A 23825-nucleotide genomic window follows, 5' to 3' on the forward strand; every position below is an offset into this window, starting at 1 on the left:
TCAGGATCTAAAATCTGTCCATATATAAAATAAATTAAAATTAAATAATTAAAAGGTTAATATATAAAAAGGGTATTACATGACTCACTATATTCAAGTGATACATGTAGTTTAAAAGAGATTTCATGGAAGCCACCTATGTTGCTATCTCCAAGATACCTGGGGCTGAGTTTGGTGTGAGTGAGCTCTTTAAACATTCAAATCTGCTGTAGATTCTGTAGACCTGAATGCGCACACTTAACACGTTACATCTAATAATGCAGGTTCATTATCTTCATTTGCTGTTTTAAATGGGGATGAGCAATACCCATTATCATCCAGGTTCACCCTACATGCAGAAGACAGCACATATGAGTAGAACACACAGCACTTTTTTTTTTTGTAGAGAACAAATGGCACAAACATTGGTGTTTCTCTGCATGGTACCACCACTGCAGACAAATGCCATCTGAACACCCTGTGGGGTCCGCAGCTGTTTTCTACAAAACACGATTCTGAAGGCACTCGGCAGCAGCTGCCTGCTGTATCCAACACAGAACATCAGGAGATCTTCAGATCATCAGTGACCACATATATGTATCCTTTGCTACACTTTAGGTCCATTCTCACTTTCACATTCTTTTGTTAATTGACACAATTCTTTGTTATCATTCTGTCGCTGGGTCTGATGGTTTTTGAGACATTGATGGTGACTTCTTTTGTTGATGTTTTCTGTGTGTCCCGTTTACCCTGTGGAAGATTTAAACAGCACAGTGAGTAGTACAGTCACAGGACAGAGCCATTGACCATTGCCCCCCAGTTTATGGAAATTGTTCTAATGAATGAACAGAAAGACCTCAGTGATCTCTTCCACAGCACAGTGACATGAAGCAACTTTCTTATGCAACAGAGATGTAAAGTTTTATAACTGCATTAAAGGCTGTGGACGTCAATAGGTTTTGGATCAACCCTTTTGGCTATCATTAGCATTTCTGTATGCATGTATTCTGAAAGTGCAGAACAAATCTGTTTTCAGTTCAGAAGTGAAAATTAAGGCTTCCTTTGGCTGTCACTTGGAAGGAAGTGTAATTAGCCAAAAACTGAATTTTCTCTAATGTCTCTTAGATTTCATAAATCAAAACATAGTTTCAAAATAACACTCATTTCCACCTGTATTTAAGATTTATGTCCTCGCACATAAGACCTCTAAATATTCTCCAGAACTCCAAGTTATTTCCAAATGTTCAGAAAAGCCCACCTGTCTGGGACATTCACATGCAGCCCTAATTTAAACTAACCCTTCTTCATGTCTTACTTTGTCTGCTCGTTTCTGTAAAAAATGTGCAATAAACCATATAGGTCCAGCAAGGGGCACTCATAACCAGATAGAGCAAACAGAGAGTTGAGATAGGTGTTTCTGATAATTGCTTTTCCAGTATTTCATGAGACAGTTTGCAAATGTAAATAACAACAAGTAAATTGGGTGTAATTTGCTTGGTAATAATATTAGAAGCAATAATGTCTGGTAAACTTTCATTGACATGAGCATGTGTTTATCTGAGGGCAAAACCTGGGACTTGCAAAGGGCAGTGCAAACTACTCATATACACAAACCGAATAGACATACTCCTTTCCTATCTACTCTCTCAGTACTCACACAATGATTCCCCAAATGCTACATATACCATGAAAATCAAGTAGGCTATTGTCAGTCAGTGACATAACCTGGACTCCACCTTTGTTTTTGAGGTTGATAGACCTTCACTGTTACTTGGTCTTCTTTCATCGGCAGAATTGTTTACTTTCAAGGCCTTTTTACAGTATGGTATCACAGAATCTCAGGATAGTTGATTCTGCTCAAGCAGGGACACCCAGAGCTGGGTCTCAAGAACCATGTCCAGTCTTTACACTGATGAGGGAATGCTAAGTTTTCCCAGACACAGCCCACATCATATTCCTTCTCTTTCAACACCACAAACTGAATCTGTCACGTACCAACAGTACAGATGAAGAAGCAGGAGGTTGTAGAGCCTAAGCAAACAAGATGTAGAGGAAAAATAATTTATCCCATAAGCCATTGGGAAAACCCAAGTCTTCAGAGTGCAGCATGTGCTACATCATGCTGCCTTCTACAGCATTTAGAGATAATAGCAAAAGTGTTGTTAATGTAACTACTCAGGCAAATAAAATAGGCACATTTGTGTTGAAGGGGTAGAAATAATCACCTTCTCTCCACTAGGTATCTAAAATTTAGGTGTCTGAATTGGAAACCTATTATTGTGTGCTTTCCTGAATAGCAGTGAAACTGAGGGCAATACAGAGCTGGAGCTTGATGCAGGTAGTATGCCTTACCCACTATATGAATTTTCATTTCCTTTTTGGAAATAAGGAATTTAGACAAATTATCTTCTTTTCTTAGATACATATTTACATGTGTGGCATTATGTTAGTGCTTGTAGCACTTTTAGTGGGGCATTATCTGATGCTAGGGTTCAATAATACAAATATCTCACTGAGTGTATCCTAAACTAGAAAAAGGTGGGAGGATGCATTCAAAACCATAATACTCCAGGCCAGGAGCCTACACATTGCTGAGAAAGCTGGTTATAGTTAACATTCACACTATCAGTATGTTGTGGAAATTTGTCCATATTTCCTAGGAAGTTTAACTTTTTCAATTGCTTGCAAAATTAGGAAAATAATCTTCTCCAACAATATGGCAGGTATTCACTATAGGTCTTGAGTGTGGCCAAGTCTCTTTCAAAATAGATTAATCATAAAGATGTTACTTATGTTCAGCCACGTTCAGCCTGACCAATTGATTTTTCTCTGTAGGCTAATGTTTATAAGAAGCATTTATGTCTTTTCTGTACAGCAAACCCGTGGTCCTGAGTATCATGCTGATGTAGGACATTTTCCTATATTTTTGAAGCTGTGGCAAACAGCAGGATTCGTGTCACTGGGGAATGCTTCTGTTCCTCACGAGTGCAGCAGGTAATAAAGCTAAGCTTTAAAATAAGCACAAAGGAACCAAAATGTGGTGTTTGTTAGAAAATCCAAGTTAGAGTTTAAAATAGGTTGCATTTTCCATTTGCTCGGGCCTCAAAGCATTGCTTTTTCATGGTCGTTAAACTGGATGATCCTCCTACAAAGAGGACAATAGAGAGGCAGGGTCTGATCCAAAACCTAGGGACACTGATGAAAGGACTCCCACTGCCTTCTTCAGGCTTTGCATCCAGCCATGAACAACCATGCAGTGCACATGATTTCAGCAAAGCAGTAATGAAGGAAAAAACACATTCCTTTCAGATTATTAGTCAAAACAGTTTGCACAATACACGACACAGAAGGACTGAACTGAAAAACAGTAAGCTTTTTCCCCCCCCCCCCCCCCCCAATAAGCACATGAATTCTTGCAACCAACAAATAAATCAATTCTATGGCCATTTGGGCACCAGACATCACCAGAGATGCTGGGTCTAATCATGCTCTGGCATAGTGCAGTCATTGCATCTCATCCTATTTTGACTCCAACAAGGGGAGATCATCACAAAAGTGACGTTGATCCAGCTGAGGCCAGAGCCCAGCACCATGCACACAGCTGCACCCTCACCTCTGCTGCTCGGAAGCTGCTCTGCCGTGGTGGCCCAGTTCCAGCAGCATTCACACACTGGGGCCCACTGATGGCCCTCTTCTCGGCACCCAGAATCCCCATAGTGGCTGGCATTGTGGTTCCTCCTGTCTGAGTAGATTTGCCATCCTCCAGAATACCTAGTGGGGATACAGGAAATTGACAAAAGCACTGAGCTGTGGTTGGTAACTGTGGCTTTCTCCTATTTCACCTTTTTGTGACAGTACAAGCCAGAAAAGGTGCTTCACAGCACTGTGGTGAGAGCATCCTACCTCCTTTTGTAGCTTCGTAGTACATTTTGGATGACTTCCTTTTCACCTTTATTTCACTGTGAAACACTGGCTCGGGAAAGTTGGAAAATGGATTAAGAAGCATAACACGCTCATAGCAGTTCTCCATCTACTTCAAACGTTGGGACTTCCCACATACATCATTCTACATGACTGAGGATTTGTCTCAGGACCCAGAGGCAAGCACCAGAGCAGGCTCCTGTAAAAGCTGTTCCACTTATAGCAAACATAGGGCCTAGACATGACCATAACAGATGCAATCAGTATGAATGGAAGGATTAAAAAACTGGAGGCCAGAAATAGAGTAGTCAGAATTAGATGTAAGAAACTCAGGAAAAAAAATACATTTCATACTGTTTTGACTTTCTGTAATCAAATAAATGATTAATTTACTTTCTGCTGTAGCTGGGTGGAGAAGGCTGACATTGTACAGTATGATACTAACCAGCCTAAAAGAATTTTCTCATCTTATTGCATTAACAAAAATCAGTTGTCCTTTATGGAGAGTGCAGAGCACTATGCATCTGGTTGCAATACCAGGTCTGAAGTTCAAACTCAAAGAGCAAGAGAGACATAGGACCATAGCTCTCAATTTTATTTCCAACAAAGCTTATTTATGAAGAGTTTTATTAGAATAAAATTAGCAAATAAGAAAAACCTACAAGTAAACTTACTAACTGGCAATGCAGATATCAAAGCTGAAGAAGAAGCTAGTAGTCACAGATTCTAAGGATAAAATACACATGAGAAAAACCAAAGACTTGAAGAGTGCAATGAATCATCATCATCATGTGCATTCTGCTACGAATCAGGTGGTAATCCAAGGAAAATACTTGGGATGTTAAAAGTGAAACAAAGCAATGCCTGAATTATCTCCTGGAGACGTGTCAGAAAAGTTGCTTTATCAATGGAAAGCAACGTTGCTTTCAAAGCCAATGAAAGAAAAAAAACCAACAATGAAGCTTCACCCAAATATTCAAATTTGTGATTTAGAAGATGTGTGAAGTTGTGTTAAGATTTATGAAGCCTAAACAGAAACCAGCCATTGCACTTCCCTAAGCAGTCAGAAGATGGTGTTAGAGCTTCCCTAGGACAGCGTAATTTGCACTGGTTACTGAGAATCATCCTAAATTATCTACATACCTGATAGAAAGAAAATGTTGATTCGAAACTTGAAAACATTATAGTATATTTAAGAAGTAAAAAAATAGTTGCATTTTGAAGCTGTATTCTGCTTCTAGATATGAAAACTAATACTGTTCTTACACATTGATCTGCAGATTTCTTCTAAGTGACACCAGTAGGCCATGTCTTCTGCATCTCCAGAAAGTCCATTTCTACTTGTACTATAGGTCATATGTCTCCCTATCGCTCCACAGTGCGCAATGAGAGAGAAAAGTGTCATGAAGCAGTATCAGCTGATACTACACAGAAAAATCAGTTTTCAGCAAGTGAGATTGAGATACCAGTAGCTCAGCCTGAGTACAAGCTCTAAGCCAGTGGTCATGACATAGTTCATTTACTCACCCTGCAGTGGAGCTATGTGAACAAACTCAAGCACAGCTATGAACAGGCAGAATCCTCTGAGCATCCCCTACTAATTCCATTAATTGAATCTTAGAAAAACTCATGTATGCTTGAAATGTCTTTCTATGGAGTTATCTTACTAAATTACTTTCTATTATGTACCTCTTCGGCCACCTGGCCTCAAAGTTGTCTTGCGAAAAAGCTGCTCACTGTAGAGCTAGAGTAGAAGTGTAAAGGAAAGGGCTCAGTAGTGTTACTGAGCTTCTCTCCTGCAGCCTGACAGGACAACTCCTGATAGAACTCCATTGGCCTCCCAAGCCTGGGGAAAATTGTAGATCCCATCACAACGCTCTGACAACTCCACATGTATTTTATTTTCATCTTCATGTGAACTGGCAAGCCTAGGATATTCTTATCCCTCTGTTCCCAGAATCAGGGTTTCTGAGTGGTTATCAAACCACCACCAAAGTAATGATGACCTCCTCAGGAATGGTTGGACAGTATTTAGTCCCATTGATGGCTGCAGGGAGAGCACATACTGAACAGCCCCAGAAATCCAAGTACTGCATCACACTGAGATCTACACTTAGAAGGATTTGTTCTTCCCCAGCGACGGGGCAATTTTGACTGGCTTCCTAGGCAAGCTGATGTTTGAATTTCTTGTCAATTCCATTAAAATCTTGTCGACTGTAGTTCAACCAACAGTCCATTCAGCAGCATCAAGTAAAAAAAAGGTTATTTTTAACTGAAATCAATCCCCAGGCTTCATCATCCAGTGACACAGGCAGTAGCCTTGGCACAACTTAGAAGGTAATAGAGGCAGCAGAGAACAAGCAGCAGAAAACAGCTTGAGCTGGGATGCTCTGTGCATGTTCCAAGTGTTCCACAGCTTAGAAGAAGGGGATTCAAGAGCAGTTTTACAGTTGTATCAATATGAAGTGAGCAGAGATACCTGAACTGAAAGCTGTCTCAATACAAGCACAAAGATCAGCAAGATGGGAAAATCTGCCTGAAATGTATGTCATACATGAAGAACAGAAGACCTACTAAAGGTCTCCTGCTGCTACTCTTAATTATCTAAGCTCAGAGTATTCAGACTCATTTCTAGGAAACCAAGTTTTTCCAGTCTTTCTGGGAAAACTGCCTACTTTCTTCACTGTAGAAGATGAAAAACAAAACAAACAAAAAAAACAGTGTATGAATAAACATCAGAATTAGCTTTCAGAAGGAAGAGTCTGAACACTTCAGTGATTCCATTCCTTAGTTCTATTCCAGCTCTAAATTTCTCTTTATTAAATAACAATTGCTACTACCACCAAGTTCCTTAGTGTTTCAGACTTCTAAGTCATGGAGTAGTCAGGGATAAGACACTGCCATGGTTTAAATGACATTTTCTTCATAACAAAAGCCCAGGCAGTAAATAATATCACCCAAAGGCATACTTCCATTCTTAAACTACACTTGAAAACCACATTCCAGAAAGTTGCACAGAGACATGCAAGCTGATATCCACCTAAAACAAACCATGTTTAAAAATCGCACTCTGTAGCTTTCCAGAACCATTTAAATGGGAACAACCTAAGAGAGATTGTTCAAGGATCCTTTTAATAAATAGGATCATCATAGAAAAGTTGAAGAACACGTAAAACATGGAATTGTTTTAAATGTCATTAAAAATGCACAACACAAGCAATGACAAAGCCAAGAACAAACTATAGATGTTGCTGTAGTGCTTTACAGAGTCTGGTTGAATCTAAGGATTAAGTGCGTAAACCATTCTCATGAAGAAGAAATTTTTAATATGAAGATTTAACACTTTTTAAGTAGATTTTAGTGTGGGACTATCTCTGAGGTCTAGAAAAACAGTTACAATAGCTAATGTTGCCAAGAAGCTCGGAAGGGGTTTGAAGCCTTGTAGCACAGAGCTAAGTTAATCTTCTCCACAAAAGTCTGATGGTTAAATGATTCCCCATGCATTTCTCACACTGCTCACTTCCCTGGGGGTCAGAGCATCGGGTGGCGGTCACAGCTGGACACAAATTTGACCCCAGTGGGGTGCAGGTCTGACCCAGCACACATGGCATTGTTGAAAGTATGTCACATTTATATCTTTGAAACTGACTTAGACAAACCAGTAAGGTTGCATTTTCTGGTTCAGCAGCACCTTTTTCCTTGTTTGTTTATCACAACTTATCTCCTGAATAATTCATAAGATACCAGTTTATAAAATCTTGCATAATGATACCCAGGCACAGTGCACTGTAAAGACTCAGAGATAATTTGCTGTAAAGAAGAATGAACACCACTACTACAACATGCATTGGCTTCCAGAGAAAATATGTATTCAGTATCAGCCTTGAGTTCCTTGCTTTTAATGTCACACAGATGGATAATAAGCGTGCAGAACATTGAAATACCTGTCTTCTATGTCTGCTCTCCTCATTTGAATCTACTCATGCCTGAGAAAAATATGCATCTGCAGAACTTATGTACTCCTGTAGCATAAATGCAGTGCAGAACAGATCCTATTAAAATGGAGAGGAGGCTGTGAAGGGCTCAAGTCATTGCCTCTGAAGCAGAAGCCTGAGGGATAAGGCCAGAAGGCCAGAAACACCACAGTAGATATTCACCCCCACAAGAAGGAATAATTTAGAAACTTTCAGACATTAACAGTGAATTTGTGCATGAGGATGAAGGAGCTGGGAGATCTTCAGGGGGAAGGCCTGTTGTGGCAGGAAAGCACTCAGAAACAAGTCAGTGTTTACAGAATGAGCAAATATAATAATGCAATATATTTACTGCCCAGGCATTCAGAAAATCCAGAGTGATTTATCTGAACTCTACCATGATGCAAATTGCAGATGGCAAAGCAAGACAAAAACCAAACAGGAGTATTTGCATTTGGAGCTCTGGTCCACACATTGCCCCCAGCTTGTAGCATTCCCCAGTGCCACAGGGCTGTGCCCCATAGCATGCCCTCTGGAACTCAGAGCAAAGGCAGATGCTTTTTCTGTTTAGAATGTAACTCTAACTTCAACATTAATGAAGTAGGTAATGTGGATGAAGAATATGAGGCCATCTTTGTTGATGCAGGATAAGACAACTCATAACAGCTGATAGACAGCAGAGAGCAAAAAAAAAAAAAGTCTGATCCTCACCTGGCCATGGTTTTGTCACATTCAGGAGCCTTATGGAATTACACTCTTCTATAAAACAATGGCATTAATTCTCTACTAAAAGAACTGTCTTGTGGTGAATAAACTTAATACCTCTAAACATATGCACATATAGGCCCTGACAAAATGGTGAGATTCAGCACTCCATCTCAGTTTGCCATTTTGCTCCTTCCCCTCACTTCGTTTCTGAGTGAGAGACAAAAAGGGTTATTAGAGATCTGTCAATTCAAAACTTCTTATCACAGTTGTTTAGAAAGATGCTCCCCTTTGGTAGATGATAAAAGGAAACTTTGAAAGATTACAACACTGAAATTCAACAGGTATATGCATAAATAAGCACATGAAAAATAGCTCTGAAAGTCTAGGCAGAGGTAGTGCTGTAATAGAAAGATTTCTGCTATAGATTATGCAGGATTCCAGCAGAAATGAAGGACAGCATTAAAGCTGCAAACCTTGATATTCCCTGAATGGTGTTATTTATCAGGTACAGGCAGATGCTAACTGGGTATTGGTATGTTTTTATTTTAAAATATCAGCATCACTGCACAACTGCCTTAGAAACAAACCTGACAGGTTTGCAACACAAATGAAAAGCACATATAAAATTCACATTTATACCAGAATCACAGAATTGTAGGGGTTGGAGGGGACCTCTAGAGATCATCGAGTCCAACCCCCAGATAGATAAAGCACATCACAACGGTCTTCAACAATGATACTTTGGAGCAAGAGGCACAATCTGGGTTTTAGATCTGTAGAGCTGTCATGCTGCATGGAAATTTGAATGTTTTGAAGATGCAGTGATCACTTCAAGAGTCAAGCCAAGGGATATGGCAAGGAAAACAGACTCCAGAAGGAGAGTAAGGGGAATCTGATATCATCCTGAAGGGAGGGTAAGAAATATAAACTTAGAAGAAAAAGAGCTGTAAGAAGGGTAGGACTGAATGGCAGAAAGGCAATGTAATGTAATTAATGAAGAGACAGCTTTTAATACCTGGAACAGGAATGATAAACTGAATTTCCAATACACTGTGGAATAAGTGGCAACATTTTGGAAGAGCCTTCACGTACAGGGAGAAGCAGGAGGCATCAATGGCTGTGTATTTTTCAACCTTGGGAAAATCTGGAGACAGAACTTACTGAGAAAGATACTCATGTTGCTTGATGTGTCAGAAACAGATCACTTGTGCCTCTAAAGTAGAAAAAAATCAACATACAAATAGCAAGCCATCAAAGCACTTTTGGTACTACTGTATTTTAGAATGTAGACATAGCACATCGACCTACTTCTGCATGTAGAGAGATGTATTCCACATTCCAGTACTGTCTATAAAAACTCACCGTAACAGTGATACACTCCACACACAGTGGCTTACTTCATGGTAGTCCAAACAGTCTAAAGTCAAAAAGTCTAGTTGGCCTATTTACTTATATTTGCTTATAGTGCTTATATTTGGCTCAGTTCTTATCTGAACTTTTCCTTGTAAAATGCGAAAAAAAAGAAGTTCCCACTATAGGAAAGTACCACGCTGGATGAAAAGCAAGAAGCAACCTGCTGGCCCTCTCCCAGCCATCCTTATCACAACCACACCCTCATCATTTTAAGGGAGAATCTGAATTTGAGTTGCAGATGTTCTCATGGCATATCCTTCTTCTTCACATGGCACTTAGGGATAGGGCAGTGAAACATCATTCACTATACTTTAGAGCAATTTCCTGTACAGAAACAGGAAGTATTATTACCATTCTCATCACCTAACTAATCACGTCTGGAAACTTAAGATGAGTAGGTGGTATCATTTCAATTAATCATACCCAGGAGCAGCAAAATATTTAGACGGATTAAATAGAAGCCTTCATGAAAAGCAACTATAAGCACATGACATTTGAGCTGAAATCTCTTCAATTTTGCTCTTTGAGTTTCAGTAGCTGGAAATCAAAGCTGAAGGTTCCAGGTAAGATATGGGATGTATTTTAGCAATGAGTGATTAGCTACTGGTATAATTTACAATAGCTTTGGCAAAATGTCAACAACAGACAAGTTTCAAATTCAGACTGAACATCTGCATGGTTAACAGAATGAATAATGCCAAATGGTGCTGTAGCCAAGATATTTTACAGATGGTGCAGTTAGAAAGATTACTGTGAGGGAAAGACACTATCAAAAGAAAGGAAAATGCTCACCCATGTCCTAGGCTCATGGTAGGAAACTCCAAAGAAGCAATCTCCAGAAATAGATCTGTCCCTAGTGCTGGCCACCCCTTAAAAGTGGGATCTGAGAGTGGTGGAGCCAGACTCCATCCCTTCCTGCCACACAGGTCCATTGCCTTCACCTGTGCTCCCACAGCTGACTCAGTGCTCAACTCAGGTGATCAATCAGTGGCTGAGGCCATGATTCAATGATTTCCATACTTTGTCCCAAAGACAAACCTGCCTCATATGGAAATGAATTCAGAAAAGACCAAAGTGCTGTGTGGTCAGGTGATACTTCCAGCCTGGATATCCAATGGATATTGATGACTTAATTGCCTCATGGTATGACTGTGATCACAAAATCCTTTGGCTCAATCTATCCATATGTGTGTGAAAAAGCAGTCACTCACATTTTGTGTTCATCGCCTGTTAACAGTCTACTAAACAATTCCATGAAAGTTTTTTCATCTTTTCTCCTGCCAGTGACTCAGAAATCACTCAGATGTGAGTGGCAGAAATTCAGACTTCTAGCACAGCAATTGTTAGCTGACAATCCCTCTGATGGCTCTCCTGGGAAATGCTAGCAGTTTACAAGAATGACAGCTGCAACATGAGAGGAAATAGGGAGAGGATAACATCCATCTGAAACGTACAGAAACAGAACCGTACGCATTGCCAGGAAACTGGCAAAAATGTCAGTAAACCAATTGAGGAGTTGGCTGCCTGATTATTTTGCTCTTCAGTTCCACCTGAACAGGTCAGCCTGAACCCACCAGGAGGAACAAGAGACTGAACAGAACCCCATCAGATGTTTAAAATTAAAGGCTTGGTCAAGCCAACAGCAACTTAAAAACCATCTGGAGGCTCTCAGTGCGTTCAAGAAAACATTACAATGGAAAACCCTGCCTTGCAGCCTTTAACTGCCAACACAGCCAGTAAAATGTTACTCCCTCATTTACTCGTTTCTTTTGCTCTTAACCTGTATTTCTCCTAATCAGAGCAGAAAAAGCAGTGTGACAGTCTGGGGAACCGATTACTCATGTGCTCATCAGATAATAAAATTGCAGGAGGACCACAGGATTTGTCACAGTACAATTAAGGAACAAGCTGTATTTTTCATGCAAGGGCACGTCTGAGCATGGGACATAATCACATAATGCACATTCTGAAATATTGCCCACATAGAAAAGAGTGCTGCCAAATAATCAAATCATGGCTTTGATCATAGAATTGTTAAATCTTTCTATATTTCAACTTAAGATAAAGCTCAGATTTAAACCTCAGTATTTTTATTGGCAATCAGTTTATTTCATTTTAAATTGCAGAAGTACCCAAGAGAAAAAGTGGCCTGAGTGATATGATCTGTTTCTACTCAAAAATATGTTTCTAGACTTGATCGGAGGTATCCAGATTCCTGTGACTTTTGTGCTGGATTACCATGCTTTGTACTCAGTGTGGAAATTTAGGAAAATACAGTCAATGGACAATAAAGTAAACTGGACTCTGTGACATATTTCCTGTATGAAATACAGGTAGAGGCTGCAGGAGGGATTTAGCAAGACTTGGACTTTGTTTGATGTGGTATTAACCATAGGCCAAGAGACCTGCAGGAAAAACCATCACAGTATATTTAAAATTCATAACGGGTTGGGGTTCAGATTGAATGATCCACCCCCAGTCATTTCCTATAGCAATAATGCTTAATGCAGCTAACAAAAAAAAAAAAAAAAAAAAAAAGCATGCTGAAGGCTCATAATGAAGGTCTTTTTCACATCTATCAATTATATCTGATAATTTTAATGAAATTTATCTTACTACAGACTCTCTCAATATGGCAGTTGATACTTATTAATGAAGAATTTACTACAAAATACTGAGAGCTTAATTTTCCCACCAGGACACACTGACATCTTTACAGTGAACCAACAGAAGACAACAAATAAAAGCACCCATGCAGCCGATAGTTACACAGAATGACAGTAGTGCACAACAGCAGCAGCAGTCCTACCCAAATCATTTTCCCTATAGTCCCCAGACATTTATTCTGTAGTAATCCTCTCATAATCAAGCAAAAAGTTTAAACACGTGTGGTGTCAGTATCAAGATTTTTCTCCATGGTCAAAAATAAGGAGATGCTTAATTTCAGGAGAGAGGTGGGAGGAGGTCTGGTGACTCAGGGGCAGGGAAGGAAAATCTCCCTACATTCTCTGACAGCACAGTGAGGTATTTTGCTGTTTTTAATTCGTACCTTAGTGTTTGTTCTTCAAAAAACATAAGTACCTACATGAAATTAAGGCAATGTTATATTATCAAGCTAGAGAAAAGATGAAAACTTACAGCTTGGAAAAATAAACAGCCATGTTTGTGCTAAAATGCATGGCCATTAAAAACAGTTCTATTCATCAGGTGAGCCAGAAATTTTTTCCAGAAATGTTAAAGCTGCCTTACGGTGATGTAAATATTGTTTCAGGCCAGTGCTGGGTTTGATGCAGGGCAAAGCTCAAGTGTAGGTACAGAATGGAGAGCGGCAGCATTGAGCACTTTCAGTTCAGTGGGTTGACCATGATTGCTTACTACACAAATTATCCCTTTAATTCTATTATTTTCCTCTATTTCTATCTAAGGCTCTTTATAATTCCCTGAATCATAGACTGATGCAAAGATGTCTTTTTTTTACTGGCAAAGGCTACTGTTATTTTCCCACTCCTGAGGCAGCAGTACAGCTGGGCAGTGCACTGTGCTATTCTCTTTTCTGTCACCTCAAGCAGACATGCTGTGAGAAGTTTAGCTAAAGTCACTGAAGTGTTTGTGAATGATCAGTTCTTCTAAAACAGCTGTCTGCTGGGGGTCTTCAGCACTGGGTTTGTACCCCCAGCCCTGTCAGTGAGGTTTGCTGCTTCATGAGCACGGCACAGACTGCACTGCCAGCTGCAAGCTTCTGGGTGGGATTCACTGTACTGTAAAGAGCCAGCCTTCAGTTCTCCCAACTCACTTCTCTTCTTACACATGCCCAAACCCACAGGGGAGTGGGCAATCAAATAAATAATTAAATAAAAATCTAATTTTCTTTTCTTTTTTTACAGAACGCCTCTGGGAGTAGGGAAGAGTCCCACATTAACACAGAATTTCCAAGCCTTAGCTCCAGATCAAGGCTATTGTTCCTCCACGCAAATGTTAACACACAAGAATCATAGAATCACTAAGGTTGGAAAAGACCTCCACGATCATTCAGTCCAAGCGTCCACCTCCCGTCAATACTTCTGCACTAAAACGTGTCCCTCAGTACAACATCTAAACATTTCCTGAACACCTCCAGGGACAGTGAGACTGCCACCTCCCAGGGCAGCCTGTGCCAGCAACTGACCATGCATTCAGAGATGTTTCCTAACATCCAACCTGAACCTCCCTGTCTCAGCTTGAGGCCATTCCCTCTCATCCTATTGCTAGTTACACAGGACAAGAGGCTGACCTCCACACACCACAGCCTCCCTTCAGGCAGCTGTAGAAAGTAATAAGGTCTTCCCTGAGGCTCCTTTTTTCCATACTGAACAATCCCAGTTCCTTCAGCAGCTCCTCATAAGACTTGTGCTACAGACTCCCTCCAGAGCTTCCACATCTTTCTTTTAGTGAGGGGCCCAAAAATGAACACAACACTCGAAGTATGGTCTCAGCAGTTTTGAGTACAGGGGGACTATCACCTCCCTGCTCCTGCTGGCTGCACTATTTCTGATACAAGCCAGGATGCTATTGGCCTTCTTGGTCACCCGGGCACATTTAGCTGGATCACATTTATCTAAGCATCAACCAGTATCCACAGGTCTATTTCTTCCAAGGAGCTGGTGTACAAAGTTGAGCAGACACATAAGAAGACTGCCTTCTGAAAGCTAGATGATAAACATTAGAAGCAAAAGCTTTATTTCTCTGAGAAATACCCCATGTGCTGTATTTTCCTTTCTTCTCTGTTTTTGATTGGCTTTTTTTTTTCTGTGACTTTGAAGGGTTTCTTTCAGTACTGTCCTCAATTCAGTGTCCAGTTACAAGTCAACTTGAAAGAGACCATACATCTGAAATCCAGAAATTATAAGCAAATCGGTTACTTTAACTAATACCAGATTACTGTATCTGAGGTCAGGATTAAGGCAGAGTATGGAGTTACTGTAATGTGTTTGGAGTCCGGGAAGAAGCTCTGTTCATTCTGTGCAATTCCGAGCTGCAATAAGATTATCTCCTTAAAATACTGCATGCCAGAATGGCTGCTGTAATCGATCCTTAGGCATACCAGACTCTGAACCAAGCAGCTCATAAGCAAGCAGCTCTAACAGGCATAGGAGCACAGAGGCATAGTGATATATCCCGACACATTGATACCACTAGCAAAAGTGATCACACTTGAGCTCTTAAGCTAGAACACAGTTTTTTATGAAATACTTCTCTGCGGTCTGAATTACAAGAAACAATCTGCTGCACAAAGCAGATTTTGTTTACAACCTGGCGGTCGCTTATTCATTTACATTAAGATTTAACTTCATGTTTACCTGGTGGATGAAGCAGGAGATGACTGCAGCTGTGGTCAGAACCCAGCGGGGCTGTGTTGCCATGGTGACAGGCATTCAACCAGCCCCAGAATCTCCCCACAACTGCAGTCTGCCTCTCCTACTGCAAAGAGTGGAAACACAATTTTCAAAAACTTCTGTAGGAGAGACTGCCACTGGAGCACGGCACCCCTGGCTGGGGGCTGACTGCAAAGATGAACCCGCACTGCCTAGCTCCCTGCAGTGGGCAGTGAGCACACAGCTGCACCGCAGCAGCTCAACTTCTCCAGTTGTCTTGGCTTTTAAAGCCTGGGCCGGTACCGTGAGCTAGGCAGTGATGAAAAATACACGAGCATTTTGTTAGCTGAGGCACTGAACAAATGAGTTCAGGGGCAGTCGATATGCAGCTTCTCAGTTCTGATACATGGAGTTCCTTTTCATTAGTCACTACATCATTAAAAAATTAATTACTTGTCTTTGAGTTTCAGCAGCAGTCTCCAGCCAAGATTGCTCACAGTGCTGTCAATGCAGGAACACGGCAAAGACAGAGCCTGCCCTGAGGACACTGCAGCACTTGAGCTCACCCATGGCTGTGAACTCTTTCTGCCCGCAAGGCAACATGCTGCTTTATCCAATCCGAGCCACTTCCAGCAGTAATGAATTAAAAATAATTGAATACAGAAGCTTAGTTGCTGGAAAAAAGAAATATACGTAAAGAAATAGTAACAGGATGGGACGGCTTAAGGCCTGCTCAAGAAAAATATACAATTTGTTTGTTATTGTTGCTACATAATCATTTTATAAAGCACTTCTTCAGTACTGTCTGAGAGACCTGGATTTGTTCAGCCTTGAAAAGAGAAGACTCAGAAGGATCCGATCCGCATCTGTAAATATCTAAGGAGCAAGAGGCAAAGGGACGAGGCCAGACTCTTCCCAGCAGTGTGTGGCAATAGGACGAGGGGAAACAGCCACAAACTGAAGTATAGGAAGTTCTGCACAAATGTGTGTGGGAACTTCTTCCCAGTGCAGTGACGGAGCAGTGGCACAGCTGCACAGAGAGGTGGTGGAGTCTCCTTCTCTGGAGACGTTCCAGACCCGCCTGGACGCCTACCTGTGCAACCTGGGCTAGGGAGCTGCTTTGGCAGGGGGTTGGACTCCATGATCTCTGGAGGTCCTTTCCAACCCCTACAGTTCTGTGATTCTGTGAAGGAAATTGTGCATCTTAACTTCCCAGCCTGCATATACACACAGACCTGACTGCATAACAAAGCAGAATACACAAATGTGTTTCATAACTCCTCATGGTTTTTATGCTTTCTTTTTTTTTTCAGTTTAACCTTTCCCTGTGGTTTGCTTGTGACCTGTGGTGACTGCCCTTGGGACCAGCCTGATCCTGCAGGTTCTCCCTTCCAGTGTTGACAACTCCACTTGGTTGAACCAGGCTGCCCGAAAGAGAGAAGGCTGTTTGTGCAGAGGGTTGCAGGGCCCAAGGAAACTGGGACAAGCAGAAATGCTTCCTGCTATTTCCCCAGTTACAGCCTACACAGTGGCCAAAGCTCATGAAGAGTTCTCAGCTGGCACATTGGCAGGTGTCCGTACAAGAAGCTGCTCCTTTGCAGCCTCATTTAAGTTTCCATTATTTCTCTCCCTCCAGGAAGCCATTCGCCCTGTGAACAGTACAAAACCTGATGCTTTAAAAGGTGTCTTTCCATTCTGCCCCCTGCTGTGCCTGATAAAGTTGTTTATTACCTATGTGCTGCAACTCACCATTACCAGCTCATCCTGCTCATCCCCGCCAGGGGCTCAGCACTATGCTGCAGCAAGCTGCTGACACATCTCTGTGGCTGTTAGTGGCTGGTCTTGAACCCAGGAAATGTTCTGTCTTACTTGAGCTTTGTTATAACAATGGCTATCATTCTATATGTTTTCTCACAAAGAAAAAGAGAAAGAAAAATATTGAAATGTAAAAACAAACAAACAAACAAAAAAAAACAAGTAGGGAAGTGAATAAACATCTTCAAAAATGACCACCTGAAATAGAAATAAGTGAAGAGAAAACTAAAAATACTGAGGTATGGTTTCCTTCAGCTCTCAGAATGCCTCAGTAGAGATTCAAACATCTGGCTGCACAACTACAGATAATTCCAATGAGAGTAGACACAGAAGTTAAATACGCTGCCTGAGGAGAAGGATATAATGAAATTTGGGGTGGGATGAGATTACTGAGATTAGTACGTGGCAATTAGACCGTTCCTCATTCCTATGCTCAATGATTCTGTATACAGTGTGTTCCTTCACCGCTGAGTATTTTGCCCCTCATCCAGTTACAGAGGCTTCTTTCCTCCAGCTGTGCCAGCAGCACAACCCTCTCCTCAATGCCCCATCGTCCTCTTCTCCCCTCCCTTACTCTTATGCCTCTCCCTGTTCTGCAGTCCCAAGCTCACAATGATACTGTGTTTTCTTCGTTAAGTCTTAAGCCCACACCTGACCTCATTTGCCCCTCCTGTTGTTGCTTCCTTTCCCTTTCATTTATCATTTACTATTGCATTTCAGAGTTGTCTCTTGCCCTCCTCTTATCTCTGTTATTCTCATCTGTTCAGTCGTTTCTGTGCAGAATGCTTACTGACCTACCCCTTTGCCACCTCGTATCCCATATCAAATCTCAGGCTGTATCTGACTTTGCTTTATGATCTTCACCCACCAACACAAACTAAACACAGCTAAAATAATGATAAACATAAGGAACCTCCTCCTGCTGTGTTTACCCTTCACTGATGGTGATAACACCATTGCCTCCATCCAACCTTCCCAGTCAATATCATCTCAAACCTCTTCAAAATCCTTATCTAACTTTTTATTTTCCATACAGCGTTTCATATTCCAACCCACCTTCTAATTCTCTCAATTTCCTATGGGATTGCCGTGAAGTCTCCCTCCAGCCTCCAGGAGCACAGCACACCCTTCCCACCTCCCTCTCCTCCGTATTTCGTATTTCGGTCGGTGTGGAATTGTCCTCTGCCCTCTCCAGCTGCCTGCGCTGCCCACCCCGGAGCCTTCAGCCACGCCTGTGATCTCCTCCTGGTGCTTCGCAGCTCATTATAGAAGTTTGTAAAGTTACCCTCACACACCCTGAAGGTGCCTACAGGCGTTAACCGCTCTGTATACAAATTACAATCTACCTGGGCAGCAGTCATTGAATCGTTGTCGCATTGTGTTTGCACAGCACCCAGCACAAGGGATTTCACAGAATCACAGAACTGTAGGGGTTGGAAGGGACCTCTAGGGAACACCGAGTCCAGCTCCCTGCCAGAGCAGCTCCCTAGCCCAGGTTGCACAGGTAGGAGTCCAGGTGGGCCTTGAACATCTCCAGACGTTCTGATTTCTGCACCTAGTCTGAGATTTTCAGATACTGCTGGACACTGATTCTGAAAACACTAGGAAACCCGCATCATGCCAGAGCTCCTCATTCCCTCTCCCACCTCTGTCCTTGCTGCTGCAATACCGCAGGTGCACGACTCAGAACGTTCCATGAACCGAGGAACTGGCGGGACACCACTTGATCGGTTTCGTACTTCTGTCACCCTGATTCGACGGCACCTGGATGAAGGCTGGTGCACCGCCGCCTCTTCGGCATTTTAAACCTATTTCTTAATGAGTCGTTTTTACCAATAAATAAATAAATAGAAAAGCAAATATATCACAGCGAGAAGACCGAGTTTCCTTCTCTCGGCCCTTCCCAAGCACGCCAGACTCGGAGAAGCTCATCCCGCACACAGCCGAGCAGTGCCGGTCGGTCCCTGAGCGCGCAGGGGATGCTCCGGCGCGCAGCGCCGCAAACCCGCAGTGTCCTCCAGCCCAGACCTCGCTGCCTGCCCTCCTTGGAGGGAGCAGAGAAGAGACATGCTCTAGAAAGCAGCTAGAGCACGCAGCCAGCCCTACACACGCTGCGAACCCAGGCTCGCGGCCAGCCCCACACCCCGCACACTGAAGCCCGGCTCAGGGCAGTCCCCGCCCGGCCCCGCTCACCGGCTCTCCCCGCGCCCGGCTCCCTGCTGCCGGGCTCGGCGCCGCCGGGCTCCTGCGGGCTCTCGGAGTCGGTGTTGGTGAGCCAGGTGGACTCGGTCTCCCGCGTCCAGCTCTCGTAGTAGCGAGGCTCGATGGCGTCGGCCCGGCTGCCCCCGCAGCCCATCGCGGCCGCCGCTCACAGTCGCCGCCCCGGCAGCATCACGTCGCTCCCTCCCCGCGCCGTGCCCCGGCCCCGGGCACCGTACGGACACGGAGCGATCCGCCTTCGCTGCCCGTCTACGGCTCGCTCACTCCCTCCGCCCCATAGCCGCCCGGCGTGCTCTTCCCGCTCCATCCGCCTTTATCGGCTCCCTCGTCCTCCCTCCATCCCTCCCTCTCCGCTGTCCCCTCCCTCGCGTCGCCCTCTCCCAGCCCTTCCCCTCTCCCCCCGTCCACCCTCCCGTGTTCCCCCGCAGCGATTGGAGGGGACCTCTGGGGATCACCCAGCCCACCCCCTGCCTGCAGCAGCCCGGCAGATCACGCGTCCATGTGGGCTTTGAGTGTCTCCGGAGACTGCACAGCCTCTGTGTACCGCTTGCTCCAGTGCTCTGTCAGCCCCACAGCAACGGAGCTCTTCCCCGTGTTCGTCCGGGACATCCCGCGTTGCGGTTCCTGCCGGTTGCCCCTCGTGCTGACCGCTTGGCTCCTGCCCTTCAGACGCTCACAGGCACTGATCGGTCCCCTCTCAGCCCTCTGCACAGCCCCAGGGCTCAGCCTTTCCTCGTACGGGAGACGCTCCAGGTTCATCATCTCTGCAGCCCTCTGCTGGACTCTAAGAGTCCTTCTTGAACTGAGGACCTCAGATGCTCCAGGCTGCTCGCTTCTGCTCCAAACCCGAGCTGAGGACAAACCCCGAGACACACACTGCTCGGGTGTGGATGGGCCCCTGGCCATAAAGTACAATTTTCTATCAGAACTAAATGCACTTCCCTGAATTCTGGCTGACATGAAAAACTGGTGGTGGTTTTAATAGAGCAGTATAACAAGAATATTCATTCGATAATATTAGCTTTTCCTTGCACTCAGAACCATATCAGGGAAGAATGTGGAACAGGAATCTGCCCTCAGATTCAGAAAAACACCCCCAAATTGAACCAACCCTCGGCACAAGCCCACCTGAGCCGTGCTGCAGGCAGCCACGCACTGAGTGCTGCTGGGGATGGGTGCCAGTGGAGCAGGACAGGCAGCTGATGGCCACACCAAGTCTGCAGCGATGGCACTGGGAGAAACTTCATGACTTTTTTTCCCTTCAGCACCTGAAGTGCTTCAGCCTAGCAGGAGTGAGATAGAGAATGCAGTTTTTTTTGTCTCATTTAATTTATCATGCTGTTACCATCACGCCAGGAGCTTAGCAGTGAAGTAAAACGTGATCTTTGTATATTAATCTTTAGTACAAGTATGTTCTCACATAAATCCTATTAACGGAGCTTGTGCTGTGCTGTAGCTGTTCTGGCTTCATGCTGCTTGGTGTATGACACACAGCAGTGTGTTCCCAATAGCTGCCAGTAATGCTGTTTGCTGTGTCTGTTCCGTGGCATGGTGAGTAAGGCTGCAGGATGGCAGGGGATGAACAAGGGGACGGTCTGCCTTTACAATTACAATTTTGCAAAATAGATTTAAATAATTTGATTATATACTTCTCCTCATAAAATACAGGCAGACGTGTGGTAGAACCCATGATTACTTTCCCCACACAGCATTACAGGGTTGAGTTAACAGCCTTGCATCCCAAGGACATTGCTAGCTGTATGTCAACTTTTAGGTTCTTTTTGCATGTTTTGCTCAGTAGCAATAGGAGTTTTAGGCAAAAGATGTCCTGCCTGTCTTCAGTTTTTAGGTGGTATCTCAGCTTGCTGTATTAGTTGGCATTGTACATCATCTGATGTACACCAGGTAAACCCCTTTGGGGGTCTCAGATTCTTTCATAAACCTGTTCCCTCTGCACGGGGAAGCAGGCAGAAGCTCAGCTTTACTTGCTTACCCTGCAGTTCAAGCCCATGGTTAGGTGGGAAAGTGCTGTTTGTCTCCTAATGTGCAGGCTGCAGAGTATCCTAAGCAGCACTGCGCTCCTGATAGATGCAGCAGGCTGTTAGTGACTCGTGTAGCCCCATGCATGGTAGAGCTCTCCCCTCAGAGAGCCACAATAGCGCAGAAATGAAGTGGAGGGCATTTAAGATCCTTGGTTTAACCCATGACAGCGACTGCCAGCTACTGACTCTGGTTATGGCCCAATTCACTTCTGAAACCAGGTGCCACCTCTGTCCTGATGTCCTTTGTGCAGCCTTTATGGATTTCAGTACTATATCCTACTTCTTTTCATCCTCTTCTGAACTAAGTCACCAGCACCCCACAGGCACAGGGAGCTGGTAAGAAACTGAAGAGGTGTCCAATGTGGCATCTGTAGAAGGTGGGCTGGGTTACACTCACCTTTGTGTGTGAGTGTAATCCTAGGGCAGCCTTTGAGTCATCAGGATGTCACACAACAGCACTGTGGTTCTAGATCCTGATTGCTTTCAAGCTAGCCTAAAGACATACAGATGCAAGAATTCAGTACTGCTCAGTGTTACAAACCTTCTGTATATACACTCCATATTTGCAAGATATGTATGTTGTTTTATGTAAGTAAAACTGGACACCAGTATTTTAAAACTTATTCTTTTTAGACAGAACAAAATACATGCACCTGAGGAGAATTAAAATGAATTAGCTGTGTTGTGGTCATTGGACCATCGCTCTAAACTTGCAACATGCCTGGAAGCAAGCTTACTTCTGAAGCTTTCACACCATATTCATGAGTCAGCTTTCCTCCTAACAGAAAGGCATTTACCTCAAGGAAATGATCTTTATTGTAATGGATACTTCTAAAATACTGTTTTCTTGGCTTGATTACTCAAATACTTCTCTCTAAAACAACTTCCAAATGGGTACCATGTGATTTCCACAGTACTGTGCGTTCATTGCGCTCAGTCAGTATCTTCTGACAAGGAAACATTGACATTCATTGATCTTATATGTCCATTCAGGAAAGTTGCTGATTTACGGTTTTGCTGATTCATGACTTACTGAAAATGAGATACTTATATCTAATTTTCTAACTATACCTGAAGGTTTGGAGAGGTGGCTCCAAAGAGCTCACAATCAGGAAAAGGTTAGTTATGCTGTCCTTCCACTCCTCTCCATGTTTTCTCATTTAAAGATGACTCCAACATCCTAATACTCATAAAAAATAGATTTTGAGCTTGCATATCCAAGCCTGCCAATTTAGATTCAAATTAGATTGAACCCCCCAGAAGAATTGTTATCCCTAGTCATGAATAACTGTGCCCAGCAGTACTGAAATTTCCTGAGATAATGACCAAAAAATTTCAGTCACCTAAACTTTCCAAAGGGAAGTCCCCAGCCATGCTTTGCCCCTGCCCTGCACATCACCTGCTCTGCAGCAGCTCACTCTTCCTACAGAACCCCTGCGTGAGATTGCCTCTAACTTCTGAAAAGTCAGGATTTTAAAGGTTTAGTGGTGGATTTTTTAGTGTTAGGTGGTTGTTGGACTTGATGTTGTTGGAGGTCTTCAACATAAATGACTCTGATTCTGTACAGTTTGCCAATGGCAGGGCCTATCTGCCCTTGGGGAAAATACGTTCTTCCTGCAGATTTGGTTGTATTACTTTTTTAATACAGAGAGTTGCTGGTTGTTCTCAATAGCCATTCCCTTCAGCCCAGTGTTTGAAAGGCATCAGAACCTTCAACAAGCAGGGTTCTGATGTGTGTAGTCTTAAGCAACAAGCAGCAAGACAATGCCGTGCTGTGACACACAAGATGAGATCTCCCTTTTGAAGATGGTAAACCACCCTCCTTTGGCTCCTTTGGGTATCCCAAACCTACTAAAATAAACGGAAGGTAGTGAAACTATTTCCTAGGACCAAATTTGCCAGCCATGCACAACGTGTTACTTAAGGGTGATCCAACATCTATCAGCCAAGGAGCCTGAGCACAACATCTCCAATGCAAACTGCACAGTTACAGCCAGGGAGGCTGCGCATGGCTCATGAGGGCCATTAATGGGCAGTACTGAGAGGAGAGAGCAGATGGGTGTGCTGAAAACCAGCTGCTGGTCTGGGTGTCAGCCGTGGTGACATAGGGACCTCAAACTGCATGGTAATGCCTTTGCTCCCACTGCCCAAGGCCCTGCACAGCTCTTCCTCATAACCTGCTTTCTTTGTGCTGTGTTCCAAACAACAGTTCGTCCCTAGTTAAAAAGGTAAAGCACAAAACATAGTTATGAACTCAATGTTTTACGGCACCGCATAGCATCCTGTGTGGGAATTTATCATTGAAGATGTTCCTGGTAGAATGAGTCTGATGTTTTATGGCCCTAGCACACAAATCTTAACTAAAATAGATCTGATTTTTTCCTTCTGATGCATTCTATCTG

The 23825-nt window shown here is 43.3% G+C and overlaps 1 protein-coding gene across 1 annotated transcript; it reads right to left on the bottom strand.

The window, feature by feature from the left end:
* Positions 1-610: 610 nt before the first annotated feature.
* On the bottom strand, positions 611-19705 carry BAALC (BAALC binder of MAP3K1 and KLF4). Its single transcript, XM_065752225.1, has 3 exons — positions 19355-19705; positions 3593-3750; positions 611-729 (listed from the first exon to the last, which is right to left on the bottom strand). The coding sequence occupies exons 1-3, from the start codon at positions 19515-19517 to the stop codon at positions 625-627; spliced, it is 426 nt and encodes a 141-aa protein (XP_065608297.1). The 5' UTR covers positions 19518-19705; the 3' UTR covers positions 611-624.
* Between the last annotated feature and the right edge of the window lie 4120 nt (positions 19706-23825).

The sequence above is a fragment of the Cyrtonyx montezumae genome, unplaced genomic scaffold, assembly GCF_038088225.1.
Source record: "Cyrtonyx montezumae isolate F1298 unplaced genomic scaffold, pur_monq_1.0 scaffold_8, whole genome shotgun sequence".
Lineage (NCBI taxonomy): Eukaryota > Metazoa > Chordata > Aves > Galliformes > Odontophoridae > Cyrtonyx > Cyrtonyx montezumae.